This window comes from Rousettus aegyptiacus, unplaced genomic scaffold, assembly GCF_014176215.1.
Source record: "Rousettus aegyptiacus isolate mRouAeg1 unplaced genomic scaffold, mRouAeg1.p scaffold_m13_p_2, whole genome shotgun sequence".
Taxonomy (NCBI): domain Eukaryota; kingdom Metazoa; phylum Chordata; class Mammalia; order Chiroptera; family Pteropodidae; genus Rousettus; species Rousettus aegyptiacus.
This window is the reverse complement of record NW_023416295.1, coordinates 124,251,550-124,267,354: the sequence shown is the minus strand read 5'-3', so window position 1 is coordinate 124,267,354 and position 15,805 is coordinate 124,251,550. Positions and strand designations below refer to the sequence as shown.

The window sequence follows — 15,805 nt, the reverse complement described above, 5'->3', positions numbered from 1 at the left end:
CCAGCATAACTGCGTCTCTTATTGTTTCAGGTTTTAAAAGGAAAGGGGGAACCAATCTGGCATTTATAGTTAATACAGGTGATTTTCCTTTTAATTAGAAAAACTTAAACCACATTCTTCACTTCATTTTAAGGATTATTTCACAGAGCAATCCTGTGAGAAAAGAGATTGAGTGCTTATTTTCAAGCACTCAGTGAGATGCGACCTCCAACAAAAGACCTTTAAACTGAGAAATTGCCTTCAGAGAACAGTACACATGCTGGGGACCACTCTTCTGATTCAGAAGCAGGAGCTGGCAATCTTAAATATCTGTTATTGCAACACTTCCATTCCCGAATTTTGTGTACTACTATTAAAACCACATTACATGTGGGAGAAAAAAAATCCACCCCTTAAGTGACTTTTACTGCTAAATACTTAAAGCCATGAAACTTTTAATGCACCTAAATTTAGATTTAATACAGTTTGTTTCAGAAATGATTCCTTTCCAGTTAAAAGATGTCACGTTTTCCTAAATCTTTCTTATATTGTTTTTATGGCTAGACCATTAAAAACAAATCCAAGTTGCAGTGTTGATGTTTTCTCAAAACCCATAGGAAAACTCAATAAGGCAGGCAGATTCTTTGTTTTTAGAGTTCCATTAATAACATCTTCCCTAAGAACCCTTTTTAAAAAACTTTTGGTAATGAGGTTAATAAAAAGGAAAGTCAGGCAAGTAACCCAAAGGCACCCCAAACTCAGCTGGCCAAATACAGTTTACTTGAAAATACTTGAAAATCAAACTATACATAGTAGAGACATCTTTCTTCTTGAATATTAGCAAGCAAGTAAATATATATGAAAATAATTAATTTACAGCGTTGGGTTCCAGCTATCATTTTCTTCCTTTTAGTATTTGGAAATCTGACTTCCAAGTCAAATTTTAAAATGCAAATCCAGCACAGCTTCTTAATCAATCCCACTGGGGCCTGTGGAGCTGCTAATTCAGCAGAAATCTGGAAAGCTGAAAAACAAAAAGCCAGGCTGTAGCTGTTTTAAGACACTGATCCAAAGTGACTCATAAATCAGCCTGCTATGTTCAAGTTTTAGTCTGGAAAATATAGAAAAACAGCTGTGAAAGCCATATGGACTATTACCCCCACCCGAGTCCCAATTCTGGTACCAACCAAAGGATTTATAAAAGGCAAACACTAAAGAAATCCCACCAGTAGAAAGTACCTTTTGGACCTTTTTTGACTGAGCCCTGCTAATTTACACATTTCTTTGTGAGATAATAAATAATTCTGAAATTCCAGTGAGATTTTAATAATACTTGAAGCTCTCATTGGCAACTTTCCCCTCTCTGTGCTAAGTAACATATTCTGACAAGCCCTCTTAAGGTTCACAATTCTGCGAGCACAAACTCTAGATATTAACTGGAGTCTGCTTTTCATAGTAAGCAACCTTCAAGTAGTTACTGTTTTAAGAATCACTTCCATTAAAGAGAGTATTAGAAGTTACTTTCTCAAAGGAAAACAATATTATTACATTACAGCTCAAACTGTTCAACTTTTCATACATGGGGCCCCAATAAATTACAAATGAATTAAGTGAAAAAAATATGCATATGTAATAAATAAAAAGATGTTAACGTATAAATTCAACAAATAAAAGACACTAAACTTTTTCTGAAAAGTGAGCTCATAAACTAGTCCTAAGGCAAACTTACTGCCGTAATTACATAAAGCAAGGAAGTTAAGCTATGGGAAGAACAGTATGTATTTTTTTCTACTTATTTCTGAATTCTGAAGTGGTCTACTTAAAAACTTTTCTGATTATGTAAATTTAAGAAGCAGCTAGCTTATGCCTCCTGTCCCAAATACCAAGTAACAGAAATTAAAGCTCAATTCCTTGTTTTTCTGCTCCTGTCAAAGGTAGAGAGAGAGGACCTCTAGAGCTTTAGGCACAAAAGAAACATTTACAATAAAGAATTTGGACCACATGGTTTAGTGACAACTACAAAGCTGGTTAAAAGTCACACAAGTACAAGAATGACAGAGCTGTCCAATGAGTGATCACAGTGGGGCTTCTGACAACAGACCTAGAGCTTATTTATACAAGTGGAACTTATTTTCACATACATTTAAGGAATGTGGACTTGTACTGAGACAATTTACTGCTGGCGGAAATGTAATTAAAGATTGTGCTAACCAAATAAACTGTAATTTGTTTTTAGTGTGCCACCAAATTATCTGCAAAACAAAATCCTAATTAGGTCAGCTACTTTTAAGACAACATTTAAATAGGTATCAACACCCTTTTGGTTTAATTCAACTTCTAGTCAAGAGCAATACAGTTATTTTTTAAAAGACATTCAAATCCACAAAAATATATATTGCATGATCCAAGCAGCCACTTGATATTGAGAAGCTATGAATATATGTTAGATTTGTGAATGATCCAAGCCTTTCTAAAGACACTCCAGGAAGCACTACTATATTCATTTTTTTCTTACTCCTTTATTATTCATTGGTGTTCACCTCCAGTCATTCAAATGTTCAGTTCCATATGTTGTCAATAGAGCCATTCACATTTCATGAATAAGGCAGCATGACCTCCACAAGGGGCAATTGAACAGAATTAGCCACAACTAATTGAAAGTCTTCCTGCTTTAGGTTAAAACCCTTATCTCCTTCTTCAATTGTAACAAAAAACTACCAAATAGGACATCTCATGATAAGAGATTAAGTAACAATCTAAAACTCTCCAATCGACTTTTAAACTAAGGTTTATTAACACACAAAGAATATGCTTTTAATGTTCAATAATTCTACAATTCACAAATAAAGATGTTGATTAGCACAATGATTTAAAAGCGATTTCTTTCTACCACTAGTATTAGGACATAAGGATAGTCTACTAGAATTGGTTGAAAACTTCGAATTGCCATTGCAATTCCTCTAGGCCCAAGTCTAAGGATTAAAGATGAACTGCACTTTTATTTCTTTTCAACAGAGAACTATTTTTGAAAAAGAAACACATTTTAGTTATTTGCTTACATTTTACACGAGTCCTCTAATTTTAACAAAACTAGGGCTAGGAGAAAATAAGATGACATTTAGAAAGAATCAGCCAGTCCAACTAAACTACATTTTCGTCCTTGTTCTTGCACGCAGTTGGCAGTGATTTCAGATGTTCAGACTTCACAGCTAGCATCCAAAAAACTTGCATAACAGCTCCCAACTCTCTCTCCTAAACCGTCTGGGCGGGTTGAGAAGTTACAGAAATCACGCCCTTAGATCTGAAAACTCTAGTACCTTTCCTTCCGTATCTATTGATCAGTTATGCAACTTCTCACTGGAACGAGGATGTGTTACGATTTGGTTGAGGAGGAAGATTTATACTTTCCTAACGTGAAATCAAACACGACTAAAGGATGCCTACCATCGTTTGGACAGTGCCCGAACTCAGTTGAGGGGGCTTTCCAAATAAAAAGAGGGCGTTCAACGCTTGGTTGGGAACAGGAAAAAGGGCCTGAAGCGTTAGAAACTTGAGTTGAGCCACAGCCTCACTCAGCGTGGAGGACTGCGAACTCCAGTAATCCGCAGGTTGCCATCTCTCCAGGCGAGGCGGGGGCGCGCATCTGAACCCCTCTGGAAAGCTCCGGGAGCGAGACGTAGACTCTACCCCCTGGAAATGTCTGTGGCTCTCTCCCCTCACCTATCTGCCTCCAGGCGGGGCGCACCCAGGGGCCTGAGAGAAGGAGCGTGAGGTTCCGATGGATCCATCCCCAAAGTGCGTTGTTCGAGGCCTAAGGCAAGAGGAGCTTGCCCTGGAAAAAGATGCTGCGCGCCATGTGCCCAAACCCCTGGGGGGCTCTCCAGAATCTCGAGGGGGGCCCCCTGGATTCTCGCGCGGTTCTCCCTCCGCCCTTAAGAATACTTACAGCCGAGCGACCCAGGGTGGGAGCGGCTCGGGAAGGCGCGCCAGCCGCTGGCGACTGCAGTCCAGCAGCTCCCCAAGGCAGCGGCAGGGAGCGGGGCACGGGAGCTCCGCGGCGACACCACTGCGGGGGTCCTCGGCCGGGCCTGCGCGCCCCAGCACGGCGCACAGCAACAGCCCTAGCGCCGTCGCAGGCGCGCGGAAATTTGGCGCGCCCATCGCGGTCCTGCGGCCTCTCGCTCGGCCTTGCGCTCCGCAACCGGCGCGCACTCGGAGCCCAGCACAAATTTCCAGCTACAGTGGATGCCCGCGGTCCGGGCCGCGTGTGCGCACCCTCTTCTCGCGCTCCCAGGTAAATTCCTTTCTTTTAGTCACGCCAGCGAAGCCCTTTCATGCCCCGAAGCAGCGTGAGGGAAACCGAAAAAGACGGTCAACTGCAGCAGAGTTGCAGAACAAGCAGCGTCGGTGCGCTGAAACCGTCTCTCGCCCGCAAAAGAAACTTTTTCTCCGCCTCCCTGCGGCGGAGCGCCAAGTCCCGGCTCGGCGGAGTCGGGGGGCGGGGCGTGCAGTGGCCGACGCGCGCCCATTGGCTAACCAGGCCCCCGTCTGCCGTGGTCACGTGACAATAACAGGGCTCTAGCCGCGGGCGGGAGCAGGGGAGAAAGTGGAACTGAGATTGTAGGAAATTCGGGGTTACATTTTCCAGCCTCTCGGGCCAGAAGTCTCCACTGCATTCTGGGAAACATATATCAAATAGAGTTGAAGAGAAGAAGGGAGTGAGCAAACAAGTGAGCAAATATTAGAACAGCTCTCGGAGTTGGAGGTATTTAGGGGAACTTAATGGGAGTAAAGGTAAGATAGCTCTGTTATCAGCACACCTTTCTATTCCAAATGTTAAAAATCTATAAATTGTCCTACTATCCGTAGATGGAACAATAGTTTCAATGAAAGTACAGTTAAAAAAAAAGACATTAACATTGGTTGGTTTTTCCATGTTGGCTCCAAAAATAAAAACAGATTGTAAAAGTCATAGTATTAGAAATGGTATATTGAGTTGCATGAAGCCAGCTGTAGTGCACTGGACAGAACTAGGGGGAAATGATGGGAAATGACTTTCTAATAAGCCGCAATGGCAATAACAGATTGCATGCAATAGCTAGAAATAAAAGTACTCACAGTAATATTTCAAAGCAAAATGAAATATTACTAGGATGTTGGAGGAAAAAATTAATGTATGCACCATGGTCCACCTTTGCTTTAAGTGATAACAAATCCCATTGAGAATGCTACCAGGCCAGAAGTACTTGCCTGCCTCTTCAGCTTGGGGTGGGTTCAGTATACAGGATTTCTCAGTGAAGTCAGTTCCTTGACTTACTTTTGTAGGTGACTGGGGCCACAGGATGTTGGAACTGATGGAAAGACATCAGTGATCATCTGGGAATGCCCTCTTCCTCTACCTGTCAAAATAGAACCAGAGAAGGTAACTAACCTGTTTGCAGCACAAACTGGAAGCTTATTTTTAGTTTCCACTTCTTTACTCAGTGTTTCTTGCATTCTCTTTGCCAAAGCATTCCTTGGAGTCATTTAAACTGTTCATTATTGAGGAGTGGAGATAGCTTGTGGAGTTGAGACTACAACTCTAATGCTCATTGATTTCCACTGTAGCAGATCACCTGTATAAGCACTCCCATTCATGGGGGGGAGAAGACTGATTTTGAAGCACTCTGTTTCACATATGATATCCCATCCTCTTCTTTCCAGCTACCATTAGCATCAACTCCACCACCTTTTTTGATGATGTACATTTAGAAAATATTTATAATGATAGCACCTTGATTTTGAATGATCATTTTGCCTTCTTGGGAGGGGTCATGACACATTACAGTGAAGCTTTGAATTTTCCAGCTCAGTCTCCCCCATCTATTTCATATAAGAGAAATCAGGCTTAGTGTATTGGAGTTTTTAAAAAGAAGAAATGTGCCGTTATACACATGCTATTGTGTATAAGCACTGTAGCGTGAGTATGGTGGCTTGCTGATTGACACATCACCCACATGACAGAACTAGTCAGAAATAGGCTACCATTTAGGGAGAGGCTTGGTTTATTTTCTTTCCCAATTCTGCACTCTCCTTGTATTATTTTATCTTCTTTGATTCCATTTATAGCCACTTGCTGATATTTACCACATCCATATTTATAGCCCAGATCTTTCTCATAAACTCTAGACCCATACATTCAACCATCCATAAGTCATCTCAAATTAAGTGTTTAAATGTAACATGTCTAGAATTAAATTTCACCACCCCTGAACCTACTCTTTTTTTTTCTCTGAATTCACTATCTCAAGGAATGGTACCTCCCTCTGTCCAGATGACTACTACCCCAGAATCCTGGTTCACCCTTAGCATTTCATTGTTCTCACCACTACCTGTACATTCAGTCAATTAGCCAGTCCCGATGAAGCTAGCAACTAAATGTATCTCTTTTCTGTCTCTGTAGACATCATGTAAACTCAGACCACCATCAACTCTTTCCTATTTGGCATTCTAGTCCTTTCTTAATAGTGCAGTCAAATGTTATTCCAAAAGCTCAAATCTGAGCCTGTGACTCAACTGCCTAATTATTTTTACAGAGTCCCATTGTCCTCAGAGCAATGTTTAAATTTTTTAGAGTGACATATGCAGCATTTCTGTGTTTGGCCTCTACTTACCTCTTGAACTCATTTAATCATCTCCCTTTTACTTTAGGAACTACTTGCAATTCTCTTCTCATGCTGTGCTCTTTGCCTGTGACCCTCCTTCACATACTGATCTCTCAGTCAAGATCATTCTCTGACCTTCTTCCTGGTTGATTTGTACTTCTGTTAATCATCCCTCTTTTGGAAGAGGCTTCCCTGAATCCTGTTTTAGCTCTTCCTCCAATGCACTCCCAGGACAAATGGTATTCACTGAAATGTAATAGGCCATTTTCACTAAACTACTTCCTAGATAATGCTTAGAATTTCTATATCACCATATATATCTTGTACATCCTTTAAGGGTTTCACCAGATATGTGATGTTATTTAAGTTACTTAAATTTTCAATACCTCAATTTCTCCATCTGTAACTTGGGAATGCAATAGAAACTTATCTGATTCCTGTTTATCAGTTCACTACATTAGCTATCATTGTCTGTTTCCTCTGTAAGATTTGACTAATACCTATCACTAGCTGAATCTAGAGGCTATCAGCCACTCCCTAGTATATGCTTTGCATGTTTGCTTTTACCAGTAGGATGTTGATAGTAGTTCCAGACTTGTTTATATCTATAATCACACAATTAAATTAAATATTGTATAAACCAAGTAAATATGAGTGCAACCAGAATAACAACATTTCTGTGATAATTTATTTGAAGCTTGGGAAAGATTCTTTAAAGGTAATCACTTAAACAAAATGCTGTTAAATTAGATATGGGAAAAACAATTGTAAAAACTGGAAAGAAATTATAAAGCTAGGAGATTTCTTCCCACGGATTGCTTTGCAGGCATCTTCAAATTCTTGTTCCACTTTAATCATGATTAAGAATCAACCAGTTGAGCATATTTTATGGATGCTCCTTATGCTTACTGAGAACTTTACAAGGTCGTTGAGAGAATGTAGTGACATTAAATATGGCTGTTCTCCATCTCAACATATCCTCTGCCGTGCAGTCAATAGAAAGACGAACTAGCTCCACCTGGGAACTTTAAATCAGTGTAATATTTCCACAGATTTCTTGATCCCTTCATGAGCCGCAGGGTAGAACTCCCACTGGGTATCTTACCTGAGCAGGTGAAGACCAAATGTCTTTGAGGTTACTCACAGTCCTGTGCATCTCCTTTTATTGTACTTTGACAATAGGAGTGAAGGCAGAGTGCCAAAAGAGATGGTCTGTAATAGGGGGAGAAAGGAACATAAAATTCTGTTCAATCTCCCAAAATTTATCAGTGAATACCCGTGACCCAGAAAGCCTTAATGTGTCACAGAATTCTCTGATCCTCACTTGATGTAGTTTTTCTAAGTACACACACACACACACACACACACACACACACACACTCAATATAGTAGTAGCAAATGTTAATTCTCAGTTCTTGTGGCTAACGTCTCATAAATAAGGATTTAGTGTGAGGTAGTCAAATTCATTTTGACTAGAGGTCTTTTAACATTTGAATTAAAATGAGATGAAGTGTCGAATTTCCCTACTCCTTCAGAGGTTTATACTGGTTAACCAGGTAGCTGAAAATTTACTCTCCATAGTAACCACCTAAATCAGATCCAGATAGTTCCTCATTTATAATTTTGTCTTGCCGAACGGCAAGTCCCACCCATTTTCAAAACAGCCTCTTACCGTCCATTTTATGGTCAGTATAACCCAACTCCAGTGCTTTTTTCAGTTTTCCTGTTTTGTTCTCCATCTGGCAAGTGTGAGACTTTCTTATCTTGAGTGCTGGCAAGGGCAATGACTCACCGATAAAAAGTAATAGAGGTGCTAAGCTGTCAGTTTTAACATCCAAGGACAAGAATGAAAGCTAAACACTCAGTACTTGCTTTATCTGTGCAATGAATGACACAGTTTGTGTACGTGTGAACTGTGAAAAGGGAAAAGAGATAAGGCAAAGGAGGGGGGGGAAAGCACAAAAATCCCCAGATAATGATGCCAAAAGCAAATGTTGCTGTATTCTGTAACTTAACCATATCTTTCATCACTCATTAAGGCATTTTAGAAGAAATAGATAACCCCCTTTTTTTACACACACACAAATTCAGTACTTCACTTAGGGAACAGAATAGAATATTACTTTACAAAACCCCTGCCATGAACATGTCTTAACTCTTTGGAAAATATTTAGAAAGATGAAGATAGCCACCCATCTGTTTTTCTCAAGTTGGCCAACTGTATGATATTATTGGAATTGAGAAAATGTTGTCTGAACATTCACTTAACTACAAATTAAACATATGCTATCTTTTATTTTAGTCATTTCTCAAGTTTCCCTGTAGAAGTTATATGTACTCGGGGAAAAAAAGTCACCTCACTGTAGCCTGGGGCTATTGGGAGCTGTGAGCCCTGAGGTGGGGTGGCGAATGCGTGAAGGCTCGGAAGGAAGGTGGGGGCGGGCGTCTGGAACTTCTACCAGAGACTTCCACCAGATTCTCCTCAGTGGTGAGTGTCCTGCCCTAGCAACAGATCCTTTTAGTGGTTTTAAGTTTCTTAACTCCTTTCAGGACCTCGGGACACTTTCTCCTTTTTCCTAATTCTTGCTTCATGTTTTCCCCCCTCTAGTTAGCAGCAATATTAAGACTCCACTGGGAATTTCAACACATAAAAAATAGCCAACCCTCTCAGGAAGGCAGAAATCCAGATGCTTGAGAATTTGTGATAGAGAATGCATAGAGGTCAGAAGTCTGACAGTGAAGTCTAAGTGCTGTGACTTTGGCTTGATAAACAACTCTATACTTCATTTTCCTTATCTGTAAAATGGGGTGAAGAGAGATATATTGCTGCGCAGTGGTATTGTATGACTGTAAAGTCCCACATAGATTCTAGTTCTTATGACTTAACTCTCAGATTTCTGTTTTCTTTTCATTATTCAGGCAATTAAAGTGAGTTAAGTACAGAAATGATCTGCTGCTGGGCTTGTTGACCAATGGAATGTTGGAATTAAGTAAATCCTCTGCTATCAGCCCTGAGTAAAATGAGGGAAATAACTATTTTTAAAATGGAAACCAAAGAAAACATTTTATAACCTTAATATAAAACCCATAATTTATTTGTTACAATGGCATACTATACATATCCTGAGATTTTTAATAGGAATTTAATTATACCATCTTAAAAAGTTACTGCATAACACAATTTGTTGTGATTTATGCCATGAGGTCAAAAAGAATCATTAGGCACAATTACTAAAAAGGCTCATGTATCCCTCATGGAACTTTTCTGTAGAATATTTTTCTCTCCTTGGATGTAAGGTTGGCATATATACTATTCTAAGAACTAATTTGCATTTCTAAACCATGAGAGTACTCATAATGAGTTATTTATTGCTTTTATTTATAGTTTCATCTTCTTACTTGTTTGATATTTACCCAGGCTTGACTATCAAATTATTAAGGTGACTTTATGATGAATATTCTCAAAATCATGATCCCTGCATTAAAAACTCTGCTTCAATTCCTAAACATAAAGATCACTGTCAAGTTACAGTATTTACGTATTCTTCTGCTATTTTCAAATAGAGAATGAAAAACTATTTGGTTATACGGAGTTGGGTTCAATATTGGGCACATCCATGTCTGCAGCAGGCAGCCTCCTCCACTCCTAAGGCTGGACCAGTTTTTTTCAGTCAGAGCATTCATCTTGAGTGCCCAGATAATAAATTCCTCCTGCTCTCTTACTGCTATTTGAGCAATGCTTTCTCTTGACAAAAGAGAAGCTATTACCAGAAACATTCCCTAGCTTTCTTCTTTGCAAATCAAATTACTGCAATTATTTTAACACTTTCTCATAAGTACTACTCTTCTCTATGCAACACCCTCAGGAGGATCAGGAATGCCTCGTTTCTATTTACTTGTCTCGTATAAGTGAGTACAGTGAAGTAGAGGTAAGAGACTCCTGCAACTCCAGCAACTCCACAAATGATGATTTCCAACATTTGTCAAGCTCTAATGATTCTTAGTATTCTCTAAATGTGTCATATGTATTAACTCATTTCTTAAAACCACTCTGTAAGGTATCAACCCCATGTTAACAGATAAGGAAACAGGTATGGAGATGCTAAGGAATTTGCCTGTGGCGGAGCTGGGATTCAAACCCAGTCAATCTGACTCCACATTGCACTCACTCACTTACTCTGCTATTCTGCTTTCCACTAGTCAGAAGAAGCAGGGGTTTACAAAGTCTTCCTTAATGCTAGAGAGAATGGGTTTCCTGCCAGTAGACTGGGACAAATAAGGAAAGTCTGGAACTTGCCTTGGTAATTCTTGATGGTGGTTGACAGCAGTCACTCCTCCTTTCCTTCCCTCTTTTTTCCCTCCTCTCTTCATTGATCCAAGTTTAAGAAAAAAGATTTGTCTTATTTAGGTGTATGAGTCAATCTCTTCAGGTTCTGATTTGTAAAGGTAGATGTCCCTCACTAGGTATCAGAGTGGTGCTTGGAATCTAACCATTAGAGATTACTCGTGTGTTCTCAGGCATGACTGCCTCCCTAAAGTTCTACAGTGTTGATACACCCCTGCTCCAGGAGTGTTGCATAAGGTGTCATTGGCGCTTAGGATCAGTGTCCTATAAAATTCCATATGGCTTGCAGGGTAACTTAGGTCATTGGTCATCAGAAGAAAAAAAAGATACAGAAAGGGAAACAGGCTTTGCTCTTTTTACAGTTTTGTCTAGGGCTACACCTAATTAGCGGGACCATAATGGGATACATGTGATTCGAGAAGCCCAGAGAAATGATATGTTAATACTAGAGATTGTATTTCAACTGTTGAGATACTTTACATGTGGAAGCAGAATTTTCTTTTAGCTTTTGGTTTATTAGCTAATGCTAATTTTTATGCTTTTCTAACTCTTGTACAGTTGAAGAAGTGTTTTAGAAGTGCCCCACATTGGCTAGTTTTGGATTCTAGTTTCCAAGGTATCTTTTTAAAAAACAACCCTTCAATTCCATTGCTCCAGGAACATTTTAGTAGCTACCCTTCTTTAGAGGACTCTGCCCTAGACTTGTCAGTGATGCTCAAGTGAGTGTCCTCACATTCAGAGACTCAATTCAAGTTATAGAATAATAACATTTATTATCTTAATTTATACTTGTTAAGCCATTCATTACCAGATAAATAATTTCTATTATGAGTAATATAATAGACATCAAGAAAACAAACTAACCAGGATACTGATAAAAATCTATACTTTCTAGTATTATAAGAGAAAATACTAGAGATGCAAGCTCCCCTGTATTAAAAGTTGTGATTTTTTTGAATATTTATCTCACATTAAGTGCTCTCATCTAAGATTTTGAAACTATATACAAAAATAATTCATATAAGTTAATTTTTTTCAGATATTTCTTAAATATGTTATTTAAAATAGAGCTTATTTGAACAATTTGTCCTAGAACATTAAATTATTTAATACAGTGGTAAATTTTTAAAAGCCGAGATATATCTTCAAAACAAGAATTTGGACAAAATCTTTATTTCACCCAATGAAAGTATACCATAGGAAGTTAATGGAAACATGAATAATTAATGACATTAAATGCTGATGGTCTGTCTCTAAAATACTCTATAGCATTGGAAGTTGAGCATTTTCCTGAAGTTGGTGATTATTCATTGAAATTGATATGCTTGTGAAGGGAACAATGAGATGAACTATGTTTTCTTCTTTGTAACTTGGAATCATTTACTATAGTGTTAATGAGAGTACATGCTAAATGTTTCAAGGTAAGGGTAGAACTCTTCATCTTGTTAGTAATTATACTTGACTTCTTGTGATCCAAGATGAGAATGTTGGAAACAAAATTATGCATAATTTGCACATACTGATTGCAGTCACAAAAGCTCTTCTAAAAGTTTTGCCCTAGGCAAAAAAAAAAAAAAGAAAGAAAAATTTAATCCACTTTTATGAAGTCACTCAAATGTAGCATGCTTGCCTACATTAAAAATAACTAAAATATCCTAAGGCAATTTATATTTGGTAACTGTAGTTACTTTAAGATGTTTTATATGTGACTAGATCTGAAATTAAGAGCAGTTTCTTAAAACTCTGATTTTTAAAACAAAAAGATTTAAGTTAGAGAATTTTAAAAATCCTCCCACATCACCAAGTCCTGTCAGCTTTATTTTCGAAGTAACTGTGGATTCTCCGAGTCTCAACACCTCCACTCCGACCACCTTATTCCAGCTTCTTTCACCTGGACTCACGGAAAAGCCTTGCACCCAGTCTCTGATGCCACTCTTGAATTCCTCTAATCAGTTCTCCACAAAACAACACGTATTCTTCCTTAAACATAAACTAGATTCTTCTACTGTCCTGCTCAAAATCTCTCTGCAGTTTCTCTCACACTTAGAATAAAATTACAAGTTTTCACCATCGTCTTACGGGGCCCCATAGACCTTGCTTCCTTCCCCAACCTTGTCTACCTCCGCCTTGCTCAATCTTGTATTGCTCTCCCTCTGCCCACGGCACTCTTGTTCCACTTCCTTTTATTTCTGGAATGTACCAAGGTAATTCTTACCTAAGGACAGTTTCAGTTGCTAGTCATTCAGCCTAGAAGGTGCTTCCTTGATCACCCCTAGCTCATTCTTATTCCATTAAGGTCTCTACTCAAATGTCATCTCTCAGAAAAACTTTTCTTACCATAGCTTCAAAATGGTCTCCCACCTCTTCCTGCCCCCAGAAGATCTCTAGCCACTTATCCTACTTATTTTTCTCCTTTGTGTTATCACTACCTGAAATTATATATATATGTATGTATACATATATACATACATATATACATATGTGTATACACACACACACACACACACACATATGTATTTGTTTTTTGCTTATGTTCTCCACCAGAAGGTAAGTCCCCTGGGCAGAGTGGGAAGTTGGTCCTGTTTAGCACTGCAACTTCATGCCTAGATCAACGTCTGACGTGGCATAGTAGTTGACAAAACCTCATTGAATATCTGTATCCCAAAGCTGTCACATGATCAGAGGTTTGCATACCTGGGCTGAATGTCTGAATGAATGGGTATTACAAGCTTTGTGTTTCTAGTTAGAAATATTTCCCTTGAGCAGAATGTGCCCCCTCCAGATGAGTGCTCTCACCTAGTCTTCCCCTCGGCCTCCTTGTTCATATTCTCCCATTGGAACAGATTTATTTTCTCCTGTTTGGATGAACAAAGTCAAGGAGAAGGCTAGTTCTTGTTAACTAAAAAGCAATTTGGGACTTATTTTATCCTATAAAATAATCAGACAATTAATTTTTCCCAAAGAAAGGATATAGGGTGATATTCAAGTCCTCACGAAGCAAGTCAGTATCAGCGATACAACACCTGGGATTTAATACCAGACATTTTCCATTTGTTTCTCTCTTTCCTACTCTATACTAATGAGAACCGAAACACCCCATAATAATTCACTTGTTATTGGGATTCTTTCCATTACAATTTCAGATTCCTCATCAGATTCTCAGTTTAGGTTTTAGACACTAACTGCCTCATTGCTACATTTCTAAACAGAAAGTCTTTCTTTATAGAACAAACACTTTAGAGCATGCATAACTGAAAGCTGAGGAATCTCAGGCAGTTCAGTGGTCTTTTGGAAAGATACCTTCCTATTAAAACCTTAAGAAGTATCTGAAAACTATCTGCTATAATAGAAGTATGGCTTCTGATAATATCCAAAATGTTTGAAAAATAGCACGAATGATGAATGCCAATAAAATCATAAAGTTGTTTTTTGTTATATCCCGCCCCCCCTTAGAATCAACTTAAGAATTATTTCACATTGGTAGACAACTGCTTCCCACATGTGAATTATAGTTAAATTATACCAATGATGTCATTGACGTGGAATAAAAAGTGCTGTGATTTTTAGTGATGGCTATTTCACCACAGCTGTGAGCAATGTGTTCCATAAAGACTGGTATAATTCTCCCAGGAGCCATGTTAAAACCTCACTCTTGCAACTCTTTAGTAACATAATAATGATTAAAAATGGATGCAAAAGGTATTTGCCCACAAGGTCAGTATTTTATGTATTTCCCAGTTAAGAAGTAAGAAAAAAAAGATTCTGATCTTATGATACACGTGGTATATTAGGCTAAGGTCCAGCATGTGCTATATTATTAAGCAAGACTGCAAATTAAAATAAGAGGGTGATCAAATACAATAGGGTGATTTTCTTGTTTGAAATAAAAGTGAAAACACAGTGCCTTTGAACTTTAAATATCTGAAGAAAAATAGCCTGGGTCAAAGGTAGAACTAGATTTTTTTTTTTCTTTAAGAGCTTTAAGATTGCCTACTCTTATTTTGGTTGGATTAAAGCAGATCGTTAGCATTACTGTAACCTGGGTCAGAGCCGTCCTGGGGGGGAATGGCTGTGTGCCCAGCAGACCCACTTTGCTGGGAACTGCCATGGTGGCCCTCTCCACAGGTGTCCTCCGTGGAGCACAGTTCTCTCCTTGTGGGGTCTCAGTGATTCACCATTGAACTTTCATTGAAGAGAGAGAGTTTCCCAAAATGGGAAAAGGAAAACAACACCCAGCAACTAAAAATAAGCAGCTGAATTTTGCATAGAGAAGGTGAAGTCATTTCTTATATTCTGAGTCTTTCACCTGTATGCCCAAGATCTGATGTGATGTGACTCTGAGCTGATTGCAGCCTTTTCCTACGAAATCTGTCTGGATATTGTTTGGCCACATTTTGCAGAGCACTATTTATTTGAGTCATTGCAAAAATAAAGCCTCCTGGGTTGACGTTGTATGGGGAAGGATGGTTAATCCAGGATGGCCGAAAGCTCGAGAGTGAATGTGGATAATGCCTTTGCCATCCATGTTCTGAGCTCATGTATATATGAGTTCTGAGAATGCACAAATTATTTCTAAGTTATTTATCATGATCTCGCTTAAACTTAGCCAAGTGCCTAATACCTAGCACATTTTACATGCTCAAAAGAGGTGTGTGTGTGGGTGTGTGTGCGCGCGCACGCATGTGTGCATGTTAAAATGAATAAAATGAGAAGGAAGAAACTTAAGATGGGAAAATGAAAATGATGCTGAGTATCAGTCTAAATAGTGGTATATGGGTATTTTCAGAGAACTACACAGATCCCCAAACTGGAAGAACTAGGCTGTTGAACAGGGAAT

The 15,805-nt window shown here is 38.8% G+C and overlaps 1 protein-coding gene and 1 long non-coding RNA gene across 3 annotated transcripts in view; one reads left to right on the top strand and one right to left on the bottom strand.

The window, feature by feature from the left end:
- Positions 1–4,429, bottom strand: part of LRIG3 (leucine rich repeats and immunoglobulin like domains 3) — a 45,198-nt gene extending 40,769 nt beyond the window's left edge. The window contains exon 1 of one of the 2 annotated variants that reach the window (XM_016165311.2): positions 3,926–4,429. In XM_016165311.2, the coding sequence (XP_016020797.2) occupies positions 3,926–4,140 (215 nt within the window). In that variant the 5' untranslated portion in view covers positions 4,141–4,429. The other variant, XM_016165312.2, reaches the window with a different exon arrangement.
- Positions 4,430–4,588: 159 nt separating this feature from the next.
- Positions 4,589–15,805, top strand: part of LOC118613678 — a 52,290-nt gene continuing 41,073 nt past the window's right edge. The window contains exons 1-2 of the long non-coding RNA XR_004955673.1: positions 4,589–4,773; positions 5,305–5,401. This is a non-coding gene — a long non-coding RNA (uncharacterized LOC118613678). The remainder of the gene's footprint in view (positions 4,774–5,304; positions 5,402–15,805) is intronic.